General features: G+C 50.0%; 1 protein-coding gene across 3 annotated transcripts in view; it reads right to left on the bottom strand.

The window, feature by feature from the left end:
- The window catches only part of KSR1 (kinase suppressor of ras 1), a 154325-nt gene that overhangs the window by 36212 nt on the left and 91890 nt on the right, over nt 1-26223 (bottom strand). For all 3 annotated transcript variants that reach the window (XM_055322096.1, XM_055322104.1, XM_055322110.1), the window contains exons 3-5: nt 8196-8343; nt 3586-4045; nt 1609-1613 (exon numbers count right to left, since the gene is read on the bottom strand). In XM_055322096.1, the coding sequence (XP_055178071.1) occupies nt 1609-1613; nt 3586-4045; nt 8196-8343 (613 nt within the window). The remainder of the gene's footprint in view (nt 1-1608; nt 1614-3585; nt 4046-8195; nt 8344-26223) is intronic.

Genomic DNA, 26223 nt, shown 5'->3' with positions numbered 1-26223 from the left:
CCCAGAAAGGTCAGAAACATGGTGCTTGAGGGATCTGTGGCTGTCTCCTGTCCTCAGAATCAGCAACAATCCCAGACCCCCTGCCTCCTCGTGCTGGCCTGGCACATACCTGGTGCTCATTAAGTGCCGGTTCACTTAATGCCAAGTACCACATACCTGAGCACACAGAGAAGGAAGGACATGCCGGAGGTGCTGGCTCCTCCTCCCACACTAAGGGGGTTTGATCAGGACCAAAGGGCCCTGTGCTACCCCCTGATGATTTGGGAACCCACAATCACACTACCACAGTTCTCTCTGGCATATCTGCTCTGGGACTGACTTGTCCTGCCTCCCCCCTGGGACCCACTTCACTGTGAACAGCCAAGGCCATCAAAGTACATGGGTGTAAAAGGGATTAGGCTGCCAGCCTAAGAGAAACAGACTGTAGGAAAAATGAGACTTCGACCATATATACAACCTGTAGTGGACTTGTAATGTCAGCTGTGGGTGAGAGATACGAGGCAGGTGAGAGGGCACAAGGGCCAGGCATCAAGCACCCCTCATCTAGATGAAATACTCGCCCTGAAGACTGTCTGCCTCCTGGCAAGCTAGGCAAGCAGTCCCACAGCAACTGGGAGGATGTGGGGACTGGGTTATCCGAAGGATGCTGATGATGGATTCTCCTCCAAGGCTCTGGTAAGGGCCCTGAAGTTTTCACCTTGTGCCCTGGGGAAGGGACAGTGCAGCCTCCCTCCTCGCTCACTCTATGCCTCTCTGGTGGTCCTGCAGCCAGCTTCATTTTGGCAGAGCTACAGCCTATTATCCCCCTAACCTACTGCCCCCTACCTTGTCACTAAGACCCTGCTGACAGCTTTGTCACTCTGCTTAGCCAGCTCAGGACAGGACAAAAAATAAACTGCTATTTTGCTCAGGCAAAAACCAGACGTCTCTGCATTTCCACTGAGACAATTCAAAGCAGACCCCAAAGGCATGGTAGTTTCCCTCCACTCTGACTCAGGAGTGAGAAGCCCTTTCACAACAGCCAAGTGCAAGACCCCACTTCTGACCTGGAGGTGGATAAAGGGATCAGGGGCCACGTGGGTCTCCTCCCCTCTTAAAGGGGAATTCTCATTCACATCCTCCGATCTCTTGGGGCCTCATTCAGAGCCAAGCTACATTCCTGCTGGCAAGGTTGCCTCTCCCCTAAAAAGAGAGGTCCCAAGACATCAGCTGGGTTCTGTGGACAGCTAAAATCCACCTACACCAGACAGATGGTGCATACCTCTTGGTTATCATGGCAGCCCAGCAGGCAAGGCTCCCTGCCAGAAGTCACCTGTGGGGATGACGAGGTACAGACTGGGCCTGAGTAGGTACTGCCTGCAGCCCAGGATGCTCTCCAGGTCTCTGCTTCGCAGAGAGCAGCTCCTGGCTGGTCTGAGGCCACCTCATATCATCCTAAGGTCACCTGTCTTAGAGCTACTTCCTGAGGTGGTTCCCAGCACCTCTGCTTCTGAATGGTGAAAAGGCCAAGTGGACTGGGACAGGTTCAAAGAAATCCACCCCAGATGGGGACAGCAACACAAACACGACTCCCAGGCAGCAGAGGGGATGAAAATGAATCACTCTTACCAAATCTGCAGGAGACAAAAGAGAGAGAAAGTGGGATGGCACCACGCTGGTTCAGCATGTCCCCCAGGATATCCCCTCTTGGGAGGGAGTGGGTAATGTGCTCAGGTAAGGACTTTGAGCCCCCCGAGCATGGGGTAAGGTTGGCTACGTGACTATGGAGACAATTCCTCAATGGAAAGGGCTAGAAGTTACCCCTAATGGACACTGGAGCTACACACTTGAAAAGGAGAGCCTATGTCCGGAGAAAAGCCAAGTTCCCCAACCCTCAGAGGTACAAGAAAGTAGAAGGCATCCAAAGAAAACTCCCCCCTTGCCCTGTGCCCTGCCGACAAGGGCAATTTTTGTAATAGCAAAACTGACAATGACCTGAAGGTCTATCAGGAAGGGAGAGGGTAGGTAAACTATACACTGCAATGATATGAAAAGGTTAAGAATAGGAGGTAGTTTGAGGGCGCTTGGGTGGCTCAATCAATTATGTGTCTGCTTTCAGCTCAGGTCATGATCCAGGAGTCCTGGAATGGAGCCCCACATCACTCTCTGCTCAGCAGGGAGTCTGCCTCTCCCTCTCCCTCTGATGCTCCCCCTTGCTTGTGCTCTTGCTCTCTCTCAAATAATTTTTTTTTAAAAAGGTGAGGTAGTTAAAAAAAAAAAAAGCTGAAGTAGTTTGAATAATTATAGGTATATACAAAATTGATAACCTGGTTGGCTCCCCAAGGGCAATGGGGTGACAGGAAAAATGGTGGGGGTAACTCACACCGTCTGCCCCCTACAAACTATAGGAGCCACAAGGCTTCTACATCTTGAGACACGTTACTGTTAATACCCATTTCAGTAGATTAAAAATTTTTTTAACATAAAAAAGATATTTTAAGATATATGTACATAAAGTTCTCAGATATAAAGTAAGTTGAAAAACATTGGTTAGGGGTACCTGGGTGGCTAAATTGGTTGAGCACTCAACTCTTGATTTCAGCTCAGGTCATGATCTCAGGGTCATGAGATTGAGCCCTATGTCAGGCTCCGCACTCAGCAGGGAGTCTGCTGAAGATTTTCTCTCTCTCCTTCTCCCTCTGCCCTTCCCCCTATTCATGCTTGCATGCTCTCTCAAATAAATGAATAAATCTTTGGAGGAAAGAAAATAGAGTCTAGAAAAGACTACATGGTATTTGACAATCATTAGAGGTTTCAGTCTTATATTTCAGTTCTCCCCATTTGGGCATATGGGAGAATTACATTTCTTGGTTCCTTTGGGTAGGGCCGTGATGGTGAGTGGAATTTCTAGGAAACAGCTTCTAATCACTAGTGTCTAACATCTAAAATTCTTTCTTCCTCTGCTCTAGTGGAAGTTTCCAGATAATGTTTGAGAAAGTGTCTGCTCTGTCAGCCTGGGACCTGGAATGAGACCAACCCACAATGGACAGGTAGCATGAGCAAGAAATAAATCTTTGTCGTTTTAAGACTCAGAGAATTAGGGGTTATTTGTTACTGCAGCATAATGTAGTCTATCCTGACTGATGCATGGTACCATTCTGTGTGTGTGTGTGTGTGTGTGTGTGTCCAGAAAGAACCTAGTAGGCAGCATTCAGCTCAAACTATAATGAAGCCTGGAGAGTGAAGTGAGAGACACAGGTGCTTTTCACTGTGCACACCTTTTTTTTTTTTTTTAAGATTTCATTTTATTTATTTGAGAGAGAAAAAATGAGAGACAGAGCATGAATAGGGGGTAGGGGAGAGGGAGAGGGAGAAGCAGACTCCCCATTGAGCAAAGAGCCAGATGCAGGTTTCCATCCCAGGGCCCCAGGATCATGACCTGAGCCCAAGGCAGACGCTTAACTGACTGAGCCACCTTGGTGTCCACACTCTGCACCCTTCTACATTGACTGATTTTATTTGTCCTTTTAAAATAAAGCCCATATTACCTTTATAATGGGAAAACCGCAGACAGAACTTTCAGGGGACGGCAAACTGAGCACTCACCTCATCGGGGAGACCTCATCAATGCGGTTCCCCAACTGTGACTCATGGGACTTGCTCCGGGTGAGTGTGGGGAAGCTGGGCAGCAGCTGAAAGACCTTGCGGCTGGGCGGGGGTGGTGTCCGCGGCGGCTTCAGCTTGGTGTGCCTTCGCAGCTGGGGTGTGGTTGGGGGGGTGATGAAGCTGTGCAGGGCCCGGGGGGTCAGCCGACCACTGGTGTGCAGGAGGATACAGGTGTCCGAGAGGCCCTCGCAGGGGCCAGGGGTCAGGGAGTCTGAGGTGGGCAGAGCTGACACGGACACGGAGCGTGGGCCCTGGGCACCGCTGCCCATTCTGCCCAGCTGGGCACTCCCTGGGGGCCAGGGCAGGCTGGCTGGCGATGGGGTATCCACCGAAGACCCAGAGCCACTTTCCCGCCGGGCATCCAATGAACTCCAGCCTGAGTCTTCTTTGTGCTCCCCTCCTGTGGGCCAAGAAGTCGAGTCACAGATGATGGGAGCTAGAGGGAGGTGGGTCAGCACCCAGAGACGGTAACACTTTGTCCAGGGGTGCACATTTCCTTAACAGGAGGCTTTGACTACCAGCCTTCATACAGGCTTCTCACACACACATATCACCCATGTCACCTGTGACTACGAGGGCACCAGCACAGGTATTACTGTCCCCATTTTATAGAGGTGAAATGAGGCCCAGAGAGAGAATGGCTTGTCCAGAGTTCTTGCTGCCAGGTCTGTGGGGAGCAATGCGGGAAACCCAACCCAAAAATGGGTGACCTCAGAGAGGAAGCGGTAACTGATCTTTAGAAGTCAGGAAGGGGAAGCTAGGGTGCTTAAAGGGAATGACTACATCAAGAAAATTCAGGCACCAGGAGAGGAGCATACCAACCTTCAGTAGTAATCTGCTCTGGAAATTTGCTAGGAAAGAAATCCGGTTAAAAGAGGAATGAATGAATGAATGAATGAATGAATGAATGAATGAATGAATATAATAAATAAATAAATAAATAAATAAATATCAATAGCCACTTCCTTCTGAGAGGAGCCCATGACTTTTGGCTGCCCACACAGAAGACCCCTAAGACCATGGGGGCAGTTCCGACTCAACAGCCTAGTCTGTCCATTCTTTCAAGCATATACTGGAGGCCGGGTGTCAGGCCTTGGAAAAGGCATCCACTGTGCTCCAAGAGTCCAAGGAAGGTGACAGTAGCATGCCAAGACAGAGATGCCTGGCCCCAAGGGAGCACAGAGGAGGGGGACCCTAACTAGCCTGGAGGTCCAGAGCTTCCCAGAGGAAGTGGCACTCGAGCTGAGCCAGCAGGAGAGGGCAGCAAAGCAGGTGCACCAAGCAGAGGGAACAGCATGTGCAAAGGCAGGGAGCACATGGCACCATCTGGTGACTATGAAGAGTTCCCTGTGCCTTGAGAGGTCAAGGTCAGGACGAGCCCAAGAGATGCAAGAGATGAAGTGGGCTGGTCAGCCCCTCTGGGGCCAGCTCAGGAGGGGTCCTGAAGGCCTCCCTAAGGACTTCAGGTTGGAGCTTAGAAGGCTTGGGGAGATACCGAAGGGCTGGGGGCAGGGAGAAATGAGCCTGTCTATAGAGACCCCACTGCAGGGAAGGAAGACACCTCCCTCCCGGTTTTATCAATGAGTGGAAGGTATGAGAAGGTAGCTTTTGATTCAAGACCAAATGAACTTCCACATCGGAGTCATCTACTTTGTTCCCCATCTTGCTCAGTCTTCCCAGCACATCAGGGAGGCCATGGACACTGCAGAGGTCTGGCGGCTAAGCGAGAAGTGGGCCGGGAACAGAGCCCTCAGTCCCAACCACAGCACTGGGCCTCCTCCCACAGGGCTGTCCGTGCTGAACAGCCTACAAATACGACACAGCCTGGAGAGCTGCAGAGCTCCCTAGGGTCAGAGGTGCTCAAGCCCAGCCCATACAGCCATTTATCAGGGATGGTGGGGAGAAACTGTCCTTCCCGACTCTTGTACAAAGAGGGGGCTCTTTGTACACACCCTCCCTCCTACTCCCTGGCATCAGGACTTTCTTTTCAGGAGCCAGTTCTACAGAGGGAGTTACTCAACCTGTGCGTGCCTTGCATTCGCTCTTGTAGAACTGCAGCCACCACTGTAACTCAGAAACTAATCTACTAGATGCACTGGCCTGTCTCTTACTGAGGGGAGCAAAGAGTGAGTTCCACAACCCATGGGCAAGTCTGCCACCCAAGTAAACAAATCGCAAACTCTTCCAGTTGCCCATTTGATCAGCATCACTCTGAACCAGCACAGAGGTGGCAGATGGGTCTTGACATGCATTCCAACACCAGTTAACCAGCAGTGGCTCTTGAAGATGACCTGGAGTCAATCAGTAGGAAGAGCCTGGGAGCAGTTAGTGATGTGTGCTACGGATGAGGGACAGGAAGTGTGGGCAGAAATAGTCTCTCCTGTTCACTAGCCACAGGCACAGAGAACTATCCCTTACCTTTCTTAAGACCAGCGGCCACAATGTCAATGTATTCAACATTTTCCATGACCCTGTAAGCCCAATACTGAAAAGAGCACTAATATATGCCAGGCTCTCGCCTAAGCACTGGACCTTCACCCATTTCATCCTCACAACAACACTATGAGAAAATGTTATTACCTTCATTGTACAGGTGAGGAAACTGAAGCACAGAGGAGTTAGGTAACCAAGGTCCCATGGATTCTAAGGGTGCTAGGCCCAGGCAGATGGATTCCACCGTCCATCTTTACTGCAAATAAATTGCTCTCACCAAGCCCTGTTAGTTGCAACAGACTCTCTGATGGCATGATCTGAGAGGCACGGTGATGGGGGTACCCACTCAGTTCCCAGCAGATGCCCCTGTAGCATGGTCACCGCTCAGCAGACCCATTTGGGTTGGGTGTGGCCAGGACCCTCTTGGGGACATAGGGGTACCCAAGCTGGTACCCAAGCATAGGGTACAAGCTGAGACCAGATGAGAAGGATGTGGAAAAGATCCCCTCCTCCCCAGAGGCCTCCTCTGGGGCATAGCAGAAAATCACCCTTTGAGGAAGAAACCCAGCTCTGCCAAGTGCCGAATGTGGGACCCCAGATAATTCACCCAATGCCTCCGATGCTCTAGCTACAACAGGCGCTCAACACCACCACTTAAAAAGGTGTTGCCACACACATGGCAAGTGCCTGGTTTAATAAATTAGTGCTTAATGAGCTGGTGATCTCCCTAGCTTGGCACCCAGGATGGGCAGTCACCTTCCTAACACAAATAGGTCACCACCACTTGACAGCTGGCTTTTCCACATTCCTTACAATTCCAGATATAAGGAGGGAGGGCTGACAAGTTACCCCCAATCCCAGCTTGGGTGGCAAGTACTTCTAAATTTCCACAGTGTAGACACAGCCTAGCCATCAACAAAGACTGAGGCCGGAATTCCAGCTCTGCCACCCACTGTTGTGTGTCCTCGGCAAAGCCCTATCCTCTCTCTGGGCTCAGTCTCCAGCCTTCTCTGTAAAATGTGGGGATGAGAAGGAGGACTACATCTGTCTCGTGTTTCTTTGGTACCTGCTGGAAGGCCTGGCCTGTCGAGGTCTTCTGACCTGAGTGAAGCGCTCCACACTGTGTTCAGAGGACTTGGGGGACAGTAGGGCCCAGGAAGAAATAAAGCCCACTCCCCTCTGGGGGGAAAAAAATCAAGCAGAGCATAAACCTCGATAGCTTCCTGAAGCCACAGGCAGTCAGAAATAAGATAGGTGGCTCAGATAATTAAAAACAGGACTGCTACGCCTGGGTGGCTCAGTGGTTGAACATCTGCCTTCAGTGCAGGGTGTGATCCCGGGATGCAGGATCAAGTCCCGCATGGGGCTCCCTGCATGGAGCCTGCTTCTCCTCCCTCTGCCTATGTCTCTGCCTCTCTCTCGGTCTCTCATGAATAAATAAAATCTTAAAAAAAAAAAAAAAAAAACAGGACTAATTCTATTCATTAGGCTCATTTTAAAGCCTTATCGGCATGGTAGTGGGAATATTAAATCACAGCAGTTGAAGCTGTTTAAGACAAGATTTAGAAAGCCTGCAAATAATTCCCGAGGAACTCATTCTAATGCCAGGATTACACACTTTGCCTGGGGCGGCCATGTCCATGCTCACAGCTGAAACACCATACAATTTCTCTCATCATGCTACTGCCTTCTGAGCAGATAGCCCAGCATCCAGTGGGGACAGGAAAAGGTAGGGAATAGGCTGGGGGTGAACCAGGTTGGGGATGGGGCTGGAATGCAGGGAGCCCCAGGAGGGTTCAGAGCCCAACAGATGTGCTCCAAAGAGGGGAAATCCCACAGGGCCCACCTAGTGGCCCGGTATAGGGCCTCTGACCATGGCAAAAGCTTTCCTAGCTCGACCAGTCAGGATGCAAACCCTATATCCCAAGTCAGGCCAATCCACACACTCTCTGGCCTTTCCAAGCTGTCCCACAAGCCCTGGGCTACACCTGCCCCACCCCCATCAGGGGCCCCAAAGAACCAGGACAGGCCTGGAGAAGGCTGATGTCCCAGCCCAAGTGGAGGGACAGGAAGCTGATGGGGTTGCCCTCAGCACCGGGGACGCTGGTCCTACCTACCCAGACCTGTCACTTTCCGCAGGCAGGCAAGTGCATACTGCAGGCGGCTACACTCCTCGGTGTTGGCCCCGTAGCGCCGAAGCGTCTCCTTCACCTTGACCTCGTTCATGTCCAGCAGGGCATCCAGTGTGAGCTCGCTGAGGATCTCCTGAGGAAGCACAGAAGGGACAGGCAGATAGCAGTGAGTAGTCAGGCCGGCCCTGGCGCCCTCCTCATCCTCTCCGTGGCCAGGGCTGGGCTCCCCCGCTGACTGGCAGGGGCCAGGTGCCGGCAGGCCAGCCTCCGACCAGAAGCTGCCACTTGTCAGAGGACACAGGCCGCCAGCTCTCACCCCCACCCCCAGAGCTACCAGAGACAGCAGCTGAGGCCAAGATACCAAAGCTTCAGGGTCGGGGTGGGGGAAGGAAAAGAAAGGAAAAACAGTGAAGTTACAATGAGGGCACATTGCCCACTTGTTTCTTTTCATGCCTCTGCACAGAAAAATGATGAATCATGACAACTTTTTAGAATGACAAGAACTTCAGATAAAGATGGCCCTTTACCACTTTGTTACACCTGAATTAGACAAGATAGATTCCAAATAAAATTGGCTCAACAAGAGAAGGATTAAAAAGAACGAACCCTCACCGAGCCCCGTATAGGCCCTTATACCTTGCTGTATTTAATTCTCAAAAACCTTTCAAGGGTTCAAGGTAGCAGAGAGGAAGAGAGAGACTCGTGTCACAAGGGCTCCATGTGGCCTCTGGAGGAATGGAGGGGACAGGTGAGAAGGGACGCAGGTGGCTTCTAGCAGAGAGAGTGGTCCCTGGCTGACCAGCAAGGTAAAGGGAGCCTCAGACCTACCCAAAAGGAACTGGCTTCTGCCAACAACCTGAACGCACCTAGACATTGCTTCTTCCCAAAGCTTCCAGGTAAGAGGCCAGGCTTGCTGACACCTAATATTCTTGGGCCCAGTGAGATCCTACGCAGGGAAAAGCTAGCTGAGCCCACCTGAGCTCCTCTATCCAGTTCTCCTCCTACAGAACCGTGAGCCAATAAATGGGGGATGTTTCAAGTTGCTCTGTTTGTGGTTGTGATACAGCAACAGAAAACTAATAGAGAGAGTGAATATTTGAATCAGGGCCTGACTTCGAAGCTTGTGTTCCTTCTTCTCATCAAGGAAGGAGGGGCACCTGGGTGGCTCAGTGGTTAGGCCTTTGGCTCCAGTTGTGATCCCGGAGTTCTGGGATCAAGTCCCGCGTCAGGCTCCCCACAAGGAGCTTGCTCCCTCTCTGCCTATGCCTCTGACTCTGTGTCTCTCTTATGAATGAATGAATGAATAAATAAATAAATAAATAAATAAATAAATAAATAAATAAATAAATAAATAAATAAAATCTTAAAAAATAATAATAAAGGAAAAAGGAACCCCCCCCCACCCCACCTTGGCTGATTGCTTTGAGCCATATGTGATACCAAGTCCGGGGTAGATACAGAGAGAAGGGACAGGTCTCTGGCCTCAAGAGGCTTGCAGGTGATTGACATAAAAACAAGTCATTGCAGGGATCCCTGGGTGGCGCAGTGGTTTAGCGCCTGCCTTTGGCCCAGGACGCGATCCTGGAGACCCCGGATCGAATCCCACATCGGGCTCCCGGTGCATGGAGCCTGCTTCTCCCTCTGCCTGTGTCTCTGCCTCTTTCTCTCTCCCTGTGTGACTATCATAAATTTAAAAAAAAATAAAAATTAAAAAAAAAAAGTCACTGCAAAGCAATATGATATGGCCTAGCACAGAGAAAACTCAAAGAGCTACCTGATGAGGGGTGGGGAGGATGAGATTGGGGATTGGGTTTTTTTTCCTCTTCTTTGGTGCCTTTCAGTATTTCCCAGATTTTTTCTATCAGGGAAGGCCAGGTATCCCACATTAAATGATTCATATAAAGCTTGTAGTTCTTCAGAAGCTAAGCTGATTTTCATTGATTTCAGCAAGCTGTGCAATTTTATTTTAGAAAAGGTTTTGTCAATTCATGCTGGTATAGATCTTAGACTCAGGTGTCAAAACAGAACCTGATGGAGATACTGGCTTTAGTCCTTAGAGCAACGGGCTGGGGGGATTTGCGATCCTGGTGGTGGGAGGCCACAGCTGAGGCCTGGGGTCAGGCCAGATCCCACCCCACCCCACCCCCTGCACCTTTGTGTCTTGTCTGTATATTCTTCGATCTCCAGGGTTGTGGACAAGAATCTCAGAGCTGTTTAGAATGATTCACCTCGAAATTTGGAAAAATAGGCATGAAAAAGTACCAAGAAGCTAGCTCATCATTGGCTGGACAAACCCTTGGTTGTCAGAAATCCTTCCATGTGATCAAACTAGAGTGTCACAGGAAACTGCTGATAAGAACAGTACAGACGGGAGGCTGGTCAGATAAATGTCTCCAGGCAGCAGCTTTTGTTCATCCATGAAACTTCCTTTATTGGCTACCATGACATTCTTCATCAAACTGCAGCTTTGACATCTTTTCCCCTCCTTCTACTATGGAAACCAATTTGGCAATACTGTCAAGAACGAATGGAAGTGATGCTGACCTTTACACAACTGCACAAAATGACCCCGCCACCTTTCCCTGGAGTGTCCCCTCTTCTCACCAAAGGAGCATTTCCACACCACCACCCCCCAGGCTGTGATGACTCAGCAGTTCCCCAGAAAAGAGATTCTGAAACCAGCCTAGAAACCCAAGCCCCAATCTAATTATAATGCAAATAGGGATTTTCTGCCTTCCTTTCTGTCTTTCTATTCTTTTCCTCCCCACCCACACCAAGTTTCCAGTTCTCAAACATAATAAGTACGTTTATTACGACAAACCATCTGCCCAGTACGATGTGCCCAGTGCTTTGTATGCTCTCTCTGTTCAGCACGATTCAGCAAGAGCAGGCAGTGAGGCGCGCCTTCCCAGGCCTTGGAGTCCTCAGGCAGGGCAAGCTACTGAACTATGGGCCAGACCTGAAACCCATGTGTGGATTGCAGGGCTCCTTCAACTATTTCCCACTGACATTCCTCAACATGCCAAAGCCTTGGGAAGCAATTAATAGATTAATTTTTCCAAAGTAAATTAAGTGAATTAATTTCTACCTGCTTTCTGAAAAAAAAAAAAATTTCCTGTGTAATGGAAAGTCTTTGTTCTTCATCAAGTGAAGCAACCTCCTAGAAAAGGAAAAGAATATGTTTAAATCCATTTCCTTTTAAAAAAACAATGAAGAAAAAAGGTATTTCCCTTAACGTTTCAAATTAGCTGGGAAGTTTCTCCCACTGCCATGAAGCTTCATGCATCAGCCCAGCACACAGAAAAAGGCAGCAGGGGCCACCTTCCCTCTCTTCCTCTGCCCTTTTTATGCACCAATTCAAACCAGAGGTTGGCAAGACATAACGGGGGCGGGTGGGTGTACTGGGACAAAAGAGCCAATCCAGGGTCCCACTTAAATCGGAGCCGCCCCCACCTCTCCCGGGACAAGCCTGCTTTCCGGAGTGTGAACTGTGTACATCCATCCGTGAAATGAGAGCGCTAGCACAACACATCATCATTTCTGACTGCCCCTTCCATTCCCTAACCCCTCCTCTCCTACAGGGTTGGATCACTGAACTGGAGAGAGGGACCACCCCACTCTACCTAAAAGCTGTGGTCAAAAAAGCTATCCACCAGTCAGCAAGTTACTCGGGAGAGTGAGGGTCTCAAATACATAAGCCTCAGGGCCAGGCCGTGGGAAATGAGACCAGTAGGGGATGTAGCCCACTTGATCTACCTTTTATTAGAGATAGAAGTAGTAAAGACACTTTTCTTCTTTACTGGACAGCGAGAAAGCCACAGCAGCAAGGATGATGCTAATCAGAAACCCACCCTTTGCCTGCACTCAGTGTTGGGGTTCTGAGGTGAGGCAATGAAGGGTTGCCAGATCTCACATAGAGAAATCTGGGGGCATTGGGGTGGCTCAGTTGATTGGGCACCCGGCTCTTGATTTCAGCTCAGGTCTTGATCTCAGGGTTGTAAGACTGAGCCCCATGCCGGGCCCTGTGCTGAGCATGGAGCCTGGTTAAGAGTCTCTCCCTCCTTTCCCTCCCTGCTTCTCTCTCCCCATAAAAAAAAAAAAAAAAAAAAAAAAAAGAAGAAAGAAAGAAAGAAAGAAAGAAAGAAAGAAAGAAAGAAAGAAAGAAAGAAAGAAAGAAAGAAAGAAAGAAAATTAAAATGAAAAAATTGAAAAAAATCTGGATCTTTACTTTAGCTTATTTGGGGGTGGCTAGGTAGCTGAGTCAGGCGTCTGACTTTACCTGAGGTCATGATCTCAGGGTTCCTGCTGGAGGGGGTCTTCTTCTTCTGTCCCTCCCCTTGCTTATATTCTTTCTCAATAAATAGATAAAATCTTAAAATAAGTAAAATAGCTGATTTTTATAGGGTAGCAACTAATACAAAACTGTGCAGACCAACAGTCACATCTGAGAGTTATAGGGAGTCCCCAGCAAGGAGACCCTATGTGAAGAATGTAACACCTTCCCAACTACTGTCTGATTAGCAACTTCTAAAGCTTTATTTCTGTAGGCACATGAGGAGGGGAGGCAGCCCAGAAGCAAATGCCCTGGGGAACATAGCATGGGGTGGCCATGCCTTCTCAGTGAGGTGTCCATGCTGGCCCTAGAACCCCACCCGAAAAACAAAGTACCCCAGCCTTTCAACACCTACAAGTGATTTCAGACCTAAAATTAATTCAGTCGAGGTGGGAAAGTGCATAAAGCAATCATGCTGGAGTCAGGGGAACTGGTATACAAAGAAAAGGCATACCTCCAGCTCTGAGCTGCACCTTCAGCTAGATATCAGTCAGGCCTGGGGAGTGGCCCTGCTATCTCAAGCCATGGCCCCAAGCAACTCAACACCCCCAAACCTCACATATTGACGTGACCTGCCCACCCACACAGGAGGGCCCAGCCAAGTCTGAGTTAGGAAGTTCTTTTAAGCCATGTGCAACAACTTCCCTGGATCATCCCTAAACTGAAAGCACACTAGGGAATGAGTTTCACCAACTGCTGCAGGTGACCCCACATGCCCACCGACTACCCTGCAGGTGAAGCTGCTCTGTCTCAAAGACAAGGACCCAGATCCTGGAGCTCAGGGCAGGGAGACTGATAGTCCATACTGCTTTGAGGAGAATTCCTGCCCATTCCATCCCAGCTGCTGTCTAAAAACAAAACGTGAACCTAGGACACGGTACGGCGGGGGATGTCAAGCCCCGGCTCTCACAAGACTTCCATTAGCACCAGCACAGAATGGGGCAGCAAGGACCTGGGACAGAGCAAGAGCTCCTGCCCACCCCCACCCCCCATCCTTCAGGTCACCGCATATGTTCTCCCGGTGATGGGAAGTTACTCTTCTTGATATTAAACAGTAGGGTTGGTTGAGTGCTGAGGTCACCCCTGGCCTATGCTGTTCAAATACCGGTTTTGTTCTCTCAGGCAGCACCTGGTGTTAGAGGCCAGGATGCTGTCAGACGGTATGGTATCCTGGGACTTACCAGCAGCCACGGGGCTGCATGGGGTCTATACTTAGAAACCTGTACCGGCTGACACCAAGAGTTGTCCACACTCACCCTAGTCAGTCAGGAGTGGAAATGCCTGGGGCTTCAGCGCCTGTTTGTGGGCCACGTGCTAGAAACCAGGGCAGCTCCAGGCTGAATTCCGGTGAAGGCCTGGGTTAAAGAAAGCCCAGGAAGCAAACCCACACTTTGTGGTTTATTTAGTCTTCTGGTCCGAGAGCACAGGATGGGTCAATAAAGTCAGTAAGTGCCCTGTCAGTGCTGCTAGCTCTCCAGGTCCATTTGCAGAACTCAGATGTCTGGTATGTGGGTGCAGGGGCATCCCCCACCCCCACTTCCCTGGCTGCCAGATAAGTAAAAGGCCAGGATCCTTCACTGATGCTTCCCTGGGACTGGTCACAACCCCAGAGCCCGGTGGATGGTGATGCAGACCCCTGCACACCCCTCTGAGGCCAGGGGAGCAGCTAGGGAAAGAAAGAGAGGGGAAGAGCAAGGGAGTTTCTCTGGCAACCCAGGTGGGGAGTCCACATGCCCGTTTGGCAAGGGAACACCTGCCAGGTGTTCCTCTCTGCCCTCTGCCCACAGCTGGGCCTGAGGAAGAGGGGCAGCAAGACTTGGGTGACAATAGTTGGAAATTCTGGAAGGCACAGGTGGAGCTGAGGCAATGAGAGCCTGGATTGGGCAGCTTTCTGGGGCTTCCATGGAGATCCAAAAGACAGCTTTGTCCATAGGGTATACTGGCTTGGTCTGTGGACCAGTCCTGGGCCCAGCCTCTTCTTATCTCAGCACTAGGAAATGAGAAATACCCCCTTCCCAGAAGTCAGCCACATTCTGGAGGGCTTCTCTCCACCACCTCCCAGTCGGACAACATAGTGAAGGAAGGGCCAGGCCTGGTCACTGGAAACCCCATGACCTTGGGCCAGTCCCAACCCCTCTCCTGAGGTCTGGTTTCACATTTGTAAAATGAGTGTGTTTGGCTGATTTAGATCAGTGGTTCTTAACCCTGGCTGGGGGGCTTTTAAAAAGGATCCTGATGCCCAAGCTCTACCTCAGATCAATCAAATCAGAATTTCTCAGGGTGGGGACCATGAGAGAAGGCAGGCTGCAGGGGCTTACATCCAGCTAAAGTAGCCCAGGGCAGAGAGTCTGAGAAAGAAGACAGGTCTGGCTAGGGCAGGGCAGGGCTGCGCCCTGGGGCTGACCACTGCCTGTCTTCTCATGAGGCCCACACTTCTTCAACTCAACCCCAGCCTAGCCCAAGCTCACAGAAGTCCTAGGAAAGGTCTGTACCTGCCCTCCTCCCTCCCATAAGACAGGATGGGGGCTCAAAGAGTGGGGAGGCAGGCTGGAATCTTTAGGGAGTGGCTGTCTCTGGCCTATGCATTGGTATGTCTGGGCTTAAAAGCCTCAGAAAGATGAAGCAGCAGTGGGGTGAGGTGTGGGGGTCGAGAAATGCAGGTCAAAGGAGGAACTGAGGAGGAGGAGGTCAAGAAAGAGCAAGCAATGAGCATTTATTATGCATCTCCTCAGTGCTAGGTGCTCTGTGGGACGAACTATAGAAGTGTTTATGATTCTGATAACATCTTGAGATGCACGGTAAGGTTCAGAGAGGGTAGATAACTTGCTCAAGACCACACAGCCAGATTGGTAAGGCTGAGGCTACCTCTTCCTATTCCCAGCCAGCTGGCCCTGCCTGAGCTGGTGCCCACTTCTTTGCTTTATTAAGTGAGTTCTTCTGCCCAGGTAGAGTTTACTTGGCATCACAAGGTCACGTCTGGTTTTCCTGGCTCCACACCATGCCCTATCCATTATGCCAAGCTGGGTCGAGCTCTGGCTGTAGGGGTTAAAAGCACCTGAAGGCGCCACCCCCCACCCAAGGGGCTTCTCCCCACATTCCCTTTCAAGGCTCTCTGTTTTCTTTGTGCCTTCTGGAGGAAACCAGTGCTTCCTGACTCCACCTCAGACAAGATCTCCAGCTTCTGGTGGCATGTGCTGTCACCACAGCCACCACCATCACCCCAGGAGCTGGCCCCGCCTTCCTAGAAAGCCTGCCCTTTGTCTCCATGAGCCCTGAGGTACCTAGGGCAGGGACTGGCAGGCTTTTCCTGAACAGAGAGCGAATAATCTTCAGCTTTGTACGTATATGGTCTGTGGAAGAACTACTCAAACCTGCCATAAGAGGTGCCCAAACAGCCATGGACAGTATGTCAATAAATGGGTGAGACCACATTCCAATAAAACTTCAAGTATAGGGGGATCCCTGGGTGGCTCAGCAGTTTACTGCCTGCGTTCCGCCTAGGGCGTGGTCCTGGAGTCCCGGGATCAAGTCCTGCATCGGGCTTCCTGCATGGAGCCTGCTTCTCCCTCTGCCTGTGTCTCTGCCTCTCTCTCTCTGTCTCTCATGAATAAATAAATAAATAAAAATTAAAAAAAAAACTTTAAGTATAGACACAAACATGACTGTCATATAATTTTCATGTGTCACGGAATAGTCTTTTTTCTGTTGGCTCAAAATGTGAAAACCATTCTTAGTTTACAAGGCTGTACAAGAAACAGTGGTGCTCTGGATTTGGCCCAGAAGGCACAGTTTGGCAACCCCTGATCTAGGGGGTCACCCAGCTACTCAACAAACACACATCAACTATGCTGGGTTCCATCTCCTCGTGGCCTGCACCTCACTGCTCCTTCTTTTCCACCTCCCTCTGTGCTGACAGGCCTTCTTCCCCACCCAGCAGCACCAGCACACAATCTGCAGAAGGGGACACAGAGGAGAGGCTTCAACGGAGGCCCACACACACCTGCCATCTAGGGTACCTGCATTTTGTCACCTTCCTCTGTAGCATCAACACACATTGCCAAAACTGCTCCTCCTGGCTGCTGTTTGCAAACAGCCACACACACCCAGCTTTAAGAGAAACACACCTACACACACACACACACACCAGCTTCGGGGTTGTGTGCTCACCCCTCAAATACACGCTACTTCCCAAATGGACACAGGAGACATGTAGGCTTCTACAGGGGTGGAGGATCTTGTCTACACCCAGGATCTTTGCTGGACGGGGGGCGGCGGCTACTGTCCCCTAGACTCCACAGTAAAATACTCTAAAACAAATAAAGAATAGAACATTCAAAGATAAGATTGGGGTCAGAGTGGGACAGGGAGAGGGTTTGCCAGCAGCCAGAGAGCTACACTAACCCTTGGGTGACTACCAAATGGGAAAGTCCCTTCCTGGACAAGTAGGGCAGGAGGAGGGAGGGAGAGCTGCCCCAGAGCCGCAAGCCCGTCCTGGCAACCCTGGTTGACACAGCAGCTGACAGCAGGACAAGCATGGTGGCAATGGGGATGCAAGCCAGGCCAGCAACTGGGTGACGAGAGGCTCCAGAGTGAGGGTGGGTGTACGAGGGACCCACAGGGACACCTCTGAGAGGGGGGAACTGTAACTGCTTGGGGAGCAAGAGCCCCAAACTGGGATGCCTGTTAATCCCACGCACAGGGTGCAGGGAGTGGGGTCTGGTTTGAAATGGATCTCCTCATGGGAAACCCCAGCTCTTCTGAGGGCAAAGGCAAGGATGGAAACCAATAGGGGCTCCTGGGTGTGGCCATGCCTAGGGCCATCTTTACTGCTGGCCAGTGCTTCCATCCAAACATACTATTAAAAAGAGGATTCCCACCAGGTCAACTGGTCTGCTACTTGCACCTCCCTCCATACCTATCAGATTGGGGGCAGGGGGCGGCGCAGCTGAGTCTAACCAGTGAGGCCCACCACACCAGAGTGCACCCAGACTGGAGAACAGTCCCTCAGGCCACAGCAGCTTTGCTTAGGGTCCTGACACATGCCTGGCCCCAGCCTCGGAACCTGGTGGGCCCCATCCTGGGGCCAAGAGCCAAATCACAGACCCCTCTACCAGAGTGGCACGTGCTAACATGCGGTTATATAGTCTGTCCTTTGGGGTTGTTTATCTGTCTGGGTGGGGGAGACACTGGGCCACAGAAAGTGAGCCCAGGGCGGAGACCTGAGAACCAGGACGTTCCACCTGAAAACAGGGGCTGCATTGTTTCCACACTACCCCACAGGCATCCAACCAGGAGACCAAGATCTTTTAGGAGATCTCTGTAGTTTTCCAGAAACCCTGTAAACAACTCCTGCCCCACAGCAACAATGGCCTCAAAGTATAGAAGCCCAAGCGGATGGCCAAGACTCAAGCCAAGCCATTGCTGGTGCCACCAAGGTCTGAGGTCATGAAAAATGCTAATGGATATTCATGAGGTTGAGAAGAAGATAAATCCTTCCTCTGCCAAGGTCAAAGGGCAGAGTTTAAAAGGGACCTGAGAAACAATTTAGTCCAAGACTCATTTTATGAAGAAAACCAAGGATCACAGAGAGGAGGGGACATGCCTGGGTCACCCTGACCAGGGCCCAGATTTCCCTATCACTGTCCAGCACTGTTGATCCCGGGTCCCTGGGAGAGCTCACTGGTTTTCATCATGGGCTTTCCTCACACAGATGTAAAGGTTTCACTCCTGCCAGATTCTCTGAGCTGCTCTAAGAAGCGAGCCAAGGGTAAGAACTACCTTGAGATCTGCCCAGAGAATCACCTCCAAGGCACTTCCTGGAATGCCAAGCCAGGTGCTTGCCTAGTGGGCCCAGAGTCCTACGGAATCCAAAAGCAAAGGACTTCTAGGCTTATGGCCTTACCCAGAGACCAGCAAGTCCCTTATGTCTTGGTGGCTTAAAAGACAAGTGGGCAGAAAATCTCAACTCCATGTTCTTGTCCACCCCTACCCGTGCCCACTGATGACAGTGCCCATTTTTCTTTTTATTGATAAGAAGCAACAAATCCCACCCAAACACCTAAGTCCTGCCATGCGGCCTAAGACCTGCCTAGGGCTGAGGCGCATTGATTCTTACTCAGCTTCTCTGCATGCTTCCTCTTTCCACAAACAATCTAGTCATAAAAATAACCACTACTGGTACTGTCACTGCTCGTGAAGTGGCCTGGGCACAGCTGCTTGGTAGCTAAGGAAACTGAGGCTCAGAGAGGTTAAGTTACTCACTTAAGACACAGCCACAGAGCACCGGAGCCCGGATTGGACTCTGATCCATGTAACTCCAAAGCTAGCACTCACAGCCTCTACACCCCGTGGCCTCGCCTGGGTGACCAGAAGCACCAACAGGCAGGGCTGGGCAGCCTGTACAAGTTCAATTTCTTAAGCTCCCTACAGAAGGATCAGGCTCAAAACAAGTATATATCCTGCCCAAAACAAAAGCCTGAACAAGCCAAAAGTCAGTCATTCACTAAAAGGATGGGGAAGATCCATTTCGGTAAGATCCTAACAGTTCCCCAGCCACTTTACCACAAGAAAGCCAGGGAATGAAACAATGAAATGGAAATCACAATCTAGATCTTTTCAGATACATTCTATAGACAGTTAGCAATGCAAGAACTCAGAGCCCAGCCAAATGTTCCCGTTCTGGGGACTCACAGAAGGGCCACCTGATCCTGGACCCCAGGACCTACCTTGTAACCCTCCAGACTGGGCTGGTCCAGGCTTTGTGTTTCTTGCAGGACCACGGGTGGTGGGGTCCCCGAACCCCGTGCGGCCTTGGCCATCACCCAGCTCCATAGGCAATGCATGGTGGGGGTCCCAAGCCCAGGGTCCCCAGCAGCCCCAGCCCCGGGAGCAGTGTCTCAGAAAAGGACAAGGCAGGGAGAGCAGTTTCTGTTTTCATGACTGTAGTGAACAGTCACTGTAGCCAAAAATAGTTTGTGCCTGGGAGCTGGGGAGTCAGCACATACCTCCTGGAGCAGGTGCTAGTTTTAAGACACTCCGGCTCTGGCGGGCCTCATTGCAGGGGCCTAAGGACCCAGACACCCAAGATACCTGGGATACCAGGCCACAGACAGAGAGGTGTTCTCTGCCTCACTGCTCACCTCCAGAAAGTTTGACCTGAGTCAATAAGGAACACCATCGTCTCCCTCCTCCCAGTGAATCATCTGGGGAACCCCCACCCCCACATGAACTCCAACTATCCCCAACTTTCCTGGAGCTCTCACACATTTGGGACTGGGTGGTTTGGACAACCACAGGAAGAGTTCTGTGAACTACGGCGATGCCCTAGACGGTACATAAGACAACCATTACAAATGAGGTGCGGCTGTCGAAGCTCTTAGAACTTTACCATATACACATGAAAAAAAAATGTAATAAAAGTTAAGGGGGACTGCCAGTGGCTGTTGGAGTTGTGGGAGAATTTTGTTTGTTGTTTTGTTTGTTTTTAAAGTAGGCTTGAATTCAAGGCCCTGAGATGGAGAGTAGCATGCTGTAACTACCTCATTGTTTTCTTTTTGGAGCTGATTTTTTTTTTTCAAATTTGCCTGCAATGAATATTTGTAACTAGATTTATGAAATGCTATTTTGAAATAAAACTGTGAAAAAGGAAAAATGTTCAGGTGTCACAGAGGGAATGTATCACATGGTTCTTAGAGAACTGAAAATTTGGGTTTGGGTGTATCCTGTGATGCCTGCTATGGAGCCAGATACCCTGGATAGGGATCCTGGCCTCATCACGTACCATCTAGGGGACCTCAGATAAATGACACCTTCAGTTTCTCTAGCTCAATTGCATATTGAGCATTAAAGCATTGCCTCCTGCTATAGACTAAATATTTGTGCCCCCACCTCAAAACCTAATCCCCAGGGTGTTGATATTAGAGTAGGGTTTTTGGGAGGTGAGGGGATTATTAAGGGTGGAAGCCTCACGATAGGATCAGTGCCCCTAGAAAAGAGACCCCAGAGAGCTGCCTGGCCCCTCCTACTATGCGAAGACATAGCAGAAAGACAGCTGCCTATGAACCAGGAAGTGGGTTCTCACCAGATGCTGAATCTGCTGGCACCCTGATCTTGGATTTCCCAGCCTCCAGAACTGTGAGAAATACATTTCTGTTGCTCATAAGCTCCCAGTCTATAGTATTTTGTTATAGCAGACTAAGACATCACCTTATAAGGCTTTGGGGAGGACTGAATGAGAGACATTCCATGTACAGCTCATAGCTCAGCCCCAGGCACATTGGGAACACTCACTATAGAATTATAGCACAGGGGTGCCTGGTTGGCTCGGTCAGTGGAGTATGTGACTCTATATCTCAAGGCTGTGGGTTTGAGCCCCAAGATGGATATAGGGATTACTTAAAAATAAAACAATATTTAAAAAAAAAAAAAGAGGGATGCCTGGGTGGCTCAGCAGTTGATCGTCTGCTTGTGGCTCAGGGAGTGATCTCGGGGTTCGGGGATCGAGTCCCATATTGGGCTTCCGGCATGAAGCCTGCTTCTCCCTCTGTCTATGTCTCTGCCTCTCTCCCTGTGTGTGTCTCTCATGAATAAATAAATAAAAACTAAATTAAAAAAAGAATTATAGCATAAATTCCTTAATAAACTTCATTTAAAAAAGAAGAAAGAGAAAGAAAAGTCAACAATGAAGGCTGACTGGAAGGAAATGCACCAAAATGTTTATACTATTTCCTGAGAGTAGTAAGATTAAGGGATAAATCATCAATAAATGTAGAATTATTATTTTACTTTCTATGCTTTTCACATTTTGAAAATGAACATCTAGGTAAATTACTAGATATTAAAAAAAGAAAAGCAAAAAGCCAAGAAGCAATGATTACCTCTGTGAAGGATTTCAGGTTACTTAACTTTGCTTCTCTATATTTTCTAATCTGAAATAAATACTTAGTGCTTTCACAGTGAAGAAAAAGAGAAATGTCATCAAAAACAAAAATGAGGGGATGGGTTCACTAATTATATTCTAGAAATGTGATCTCTGCTGGCCCCACCAGGGTCAGGCCTTATGCAGTATCTCGAGCCTGAGGCCCTTTGTCTCCCACACAGACACAGGAGCTCTGCTCAGTGATGGAAATGGGACACAGTGGTCACCCCTGAGACCCACGGGGGAAAGCCAGGTGACCCATCCCCATGGAGAGGCCCTGCTGAGGGTGGAGACCACTGCTCTTACCATCTGGGGATGACAGTGTTTATGCACACCTCTTCTGCCGCCCGAACTGTCTTTCCTCCAGGAACCCATTTCCCCGAGTGCAGGTGGCACTGAGCCTTCAGACCCCACACTCTCCACCATGCTATTAAAGGGCTGAACCATGAGCCAGTGTGGGCTAACTGGAGTTTCTCATCTTCCTAGCCCTGTGATTGGTTCTGGTATAACATATGACCAAAGGCAGGCCATTCAGAGCCTTCCCTGGGATTTTTCAGCTACCACTCTTGGGAAGAAGTTCTCCCTAGGCAAGCACTACCGGTTATGCATGAAGAAAGTGAGGCTTAGCAGCTGGTGCCTGGGGCCTGCCATGTGGAGTGGGCCTGGCTGAGTAGTATACGCTAACTGCATCATCTGAACTTCTGTGTCCAGACTTCCCCAGACTTGTATTACTTTAGCTGACAAGTCTTTAGTTTATACCTGTCAGTATTGGAACTTGCTACAGCAAAATTCCAATTAGTAGGAGAATATAATCGCTTGTACTTAGTATGTACTTACTATGTGCTCTGGTACCATTAATGCCTCCATCTATTTATCCCTCCCTTTCAACCATCTCATCAATAGACAGCTACTGAATACTGACTGTGTGCTAGACACTTTATTCCACGCTAGGAATATGACAGCAAACAAAATATGTAATCTTTTTCTAGTTTCTAGCAAGCTTACATCTATTAGGGAAACATAATTTAAAAAATAAAATAAAATATGTACTTGAAATTTGTGAATAAATGTTAAAAAGTAAAGAGCATGTTGAGATACGGGGGGCATCTCATTTTAGACAGGGTGGCCTCTCTGAAGAACAGACTTCTAAAGATCCTAGCCATGTGAGTATAGAAATTTCCAGGCAGAGGAAACAGAACATACAAAGGCCCTGGGCTATGACAGGAAACCTGACGTATTCTGGCACAAGGCGAAGTGCGGAGGGGTAGGAGATGGTGTGGAAGAAGGAGGCAGATGCCAAATACTTCAGGGCCTTGCAGATAATGGTGAAGGGGCTTAGATCTTATGCTGAGTGCAAGACATTAAATGAAGGACTGTACTCAGAAAAGTGAAATGATCAGATCTGGGGTATCAGAAAAATCATATTTGGCTGAAAAATGAAATGAAGGAGAGGGCAAGAATAGATAGAGTGATGATAGGTGCTACTGCACAAGTCCGTGCAGTAGCTAGGCCTGGGGAAAGGGCAGTACTGAAAAAGAGACATAGATGGATTTGGGATTTATTTGGAAATAGAGCCAGGAGGCTTTGCTAGTCAATCAAATGTGGAGGTTAAGGATGCAAAAGGAATGAGAAGTGACTCCTCAGTTTCTACCTAGAGAACGTACAACAGAATAAGCAGGCTGAGAGGGAAGGGACTTGTCCATTAGCAAGTGGCAAAATCCAATTTCTGCCTGCCTCCCAAAACCAGGTTCTGAGTTATTTCCAATCTTGCTACTTGCCCCAAAGCATATGGATGAGAACCAAGTCACCAAAACGTCTATGTTGACTGTCTTGTGAAAGAAGGGTAATAAGAGAAGAGGCTTTATCTGCAATAATTAAAACACTGTGGTGTGGACACAAGAATTCCCCAATGATATCTGGCTGGTGAGGTGTGTCCTGGAGCAATCTTGCCTTTGAGGCCAGTCCCGGAGGATGAAAGAACACAAACTGGCAGCCCAGGAGCTGGATGGCCCCAGAGGTGGCTCCAGCACACCCTAAGCCAGAGTCATCCCGCAGCAGGACTACAGGCACACAGTTGACCCAAGTCCAGCCCCTCACCAAACAGAGCAGAGGCAGCTCAGGAATCCCGACCTCAGCAGCCCCCAAATACCTCCCTGCAGCGGCCCCTGTAATCCAACCTTCACGAGCCTAGATGAGAAAGTTCCTGAGACCCCTCAGCCCAAGGGACCAGAGCTCTGGGTGATCTGATCTTAATTCGTTCATTCAACGAGGACACTTCAATGTGCCAGGCAGCAGGGACAGAGTCTCGAACAAAATAGCCCGATTCCTGCCTGCATGGCTCTTCCAGTCTGGCCAGTTTTCACTGGACACAGCAACAGCCCAGAAATCCAAAGAATTGAGGAGATGGACTCACCATTCATAAATGCCAACCAGGAGAAGGGGCAACCAGGACCATCATGCTCTGATTTTTTCTGATTTCTAGAAACCAGGGGCAACCTCACACTCAAAGCTTCAAAGAGGGCCTTTTGGCTCAGAATTAGAAAAAAATCACTTCATTAATTGGAGAGAGGGAGGTATGCAAGTTCAATTAGGACAGGAACCCATGCGTGCCACCTGGAACAGGACCTGGCATACAACAGGAACTAACTACACTGAATGAGAGCCTGACTGGGAGGGCAGGAGACAACACAGGAAGGCCCTCGGCTCTGTATGGTGCCCCATCTCAGCCCTTCCTCTCCTAAGGCCCCATCTGCTTCCTCAGCTGTTATCTGTAGATCTGTACATCCCACCACCCTGCAAGCCCCCCCAAGAAGACTGTATTTTGTTCATCAGTTATCCCCCACCATAATTTTTTTTAAGATTTTATTTATTTATTCATAGAGACAGAGAGAGAGAGGCAGAGACACAGGCAGAGGGAGAAGCAGGCTCCATGCAGGGAGCCCAATGTGGGTCTCGATCCAGGGTCTCCAGGATCATGCCCTGGGCTGCAGGCGGCGCTAAACTGCTGCGCCACCGGGGCTGCCCCCCCACCCTACTTAATCCGGATAAGTGATCAATGTATGTAGAATGAATGTATATTAAGGAAAGACGGAGGAGGAAAGGAAGAAAAGGACAAAGGACAGAGGAAGGGAGGAAGGGAGAGAGAAAGAGATCAGTTCAATCATACAGTTGCAGGAGGTAACCCCAGGCTGGGCTCTTGTAAATAAGAAACCAAGTCAAGGAAGGAACTCTGGCTTTGCAATCACAGAGACCTGACTTTGAATCCTGACCCAGCTAACAGGCTCACTGTGTGACACTGACCTGTCACTCAACTTCTCTAAACCTCAGTTTGCTCAGCGATAAAATGGGAACCAAGGTGTCCCCGCCTCCCTCTACCCTGGGTATAAGGATTAAAGAGGACAATATAAACACAAAAACGCCGCCTTCCTTCCATACCACCCCACTTCCAGCCCTTCTCCTGACTGGTTGGGTGACATGGGCACACTGGCCCCCCGTCCAGGCCTCCATCGCCCCATCCCGCTGGGCTGGTACTGACACCTCAAATTGTCAGTAGCAAAGCAGCCCTGGGCTGCTGGAGCCAACACGCTGGTGCCGATCCCTCCACGCAGCCTCGGGAGAGTGTGAGCTGCATTTGGAGGTGGCTCCCAGCTGCCAAGAGCAAGGCTGCTGAACCGTGGAGCCTCTGGCTCTGGGGAGTGGGTGGGGGTGACGGGAAGATGGGCAGGAGGAGAAGCTGGGCAGAAGGGTAGCAGGATTCATGTGCCTTAAAGCTGAACCCAGGAGCCAAATACCGGCTCGCTTTTGCAGTTTACTTTTTCACAGCCTCCTGCTTCATCCAGCCCGCTCACCAGGGCCCATACAGAGCTACGGCCACTCCCAGCCAGTGGGAAACCAAGATGGTGGCAGACTTCAGGTAGCTTTCTTCCCCATCCCCAAGAGAAGGCCTGATTTTCAACATGAGAATTCGAGGGGAGTAGAGGAAAGGCTGTAAAGAGAAACTTGCCCAGGGCCTTAACAAAACCCCCTTACCGGACTCGCCTGCATCTTCAGTTGACAAAACACCACCAGCAAGAGCTCACTCAGGGGAGCCTGTGGCCTGTTGCTTGGGCCCTGGAATCTCGGCCTCTGCAGTGCCCACCTCTCACTCTCACAGCTGGGACTGATCCCAGTCAGTGCTCGCCACTTCCTCTAATGACTTCCAACAGGGAAATTGCCCAAAGGAAAAAAAATGGCTCCATGCCAGCAGGCTCTGAAATCATTTCCCCCCAGCTGCAGCCACAAGATGAAGCTGTGATTTTTAACCTGTGGAAGCTTCAAGCGGTGAGGGTGGAGGAGAGAGTCACAGTGTGTGACTCTACGTGTCTGGAGAGGGAGGGGAAAGGCACCCTTCCTCTGAACCCAGGCTCAAGCTCAGTGCTAGGTCTGAGGGCCCCTCCTCCACGCGGCACCCCGCGTTCCCACACCAGCACCTTCTCACCTTTCACTGTCCTCATGATGAACCCAGCGTCTCACCAGCAGGGGTTTTAGTTTCCCTAAAACAATTCTAATGTTCTCTCTCCCCCTCCAGTACACATGCACGGCATTGATCTCCAGATAAATCCCTCCATGCGAAGATTTCCATAAACTGACCCTTTGCTCACTGGTCTCCTCCCAGGCCAAGCCCTTTGCCAGCACTTCCTTTGAGTCCCAAGCAGCTCTCTCAGACCTCAGGGTCTCTGCTGGTACAGTTTCCGCCCTCTTGTCCTTCCTGCCAGCCTAGCTCC

This window comes from Nyctereutes procyonoides, unplaced genomic scaffold (genome assembly GCF_905146905.1).
Source record: "Nyctereutes procyonoides isolate TBG_1078 unplaced genomic scaffold, NYPRO_anot_genome, whole genome shotgun sequence".
NCBI lineage: Eukaryota > Metazoa > Chordata > Mammalia > Carnivora > Canidae > Nyctereutes > Nyctereutes procyonoides.
The sequence above is the reverse complement of the archived record's forward strand: the minus strand, read 5'-3'. Positions and strand labels throughout refer to the sequence as shown.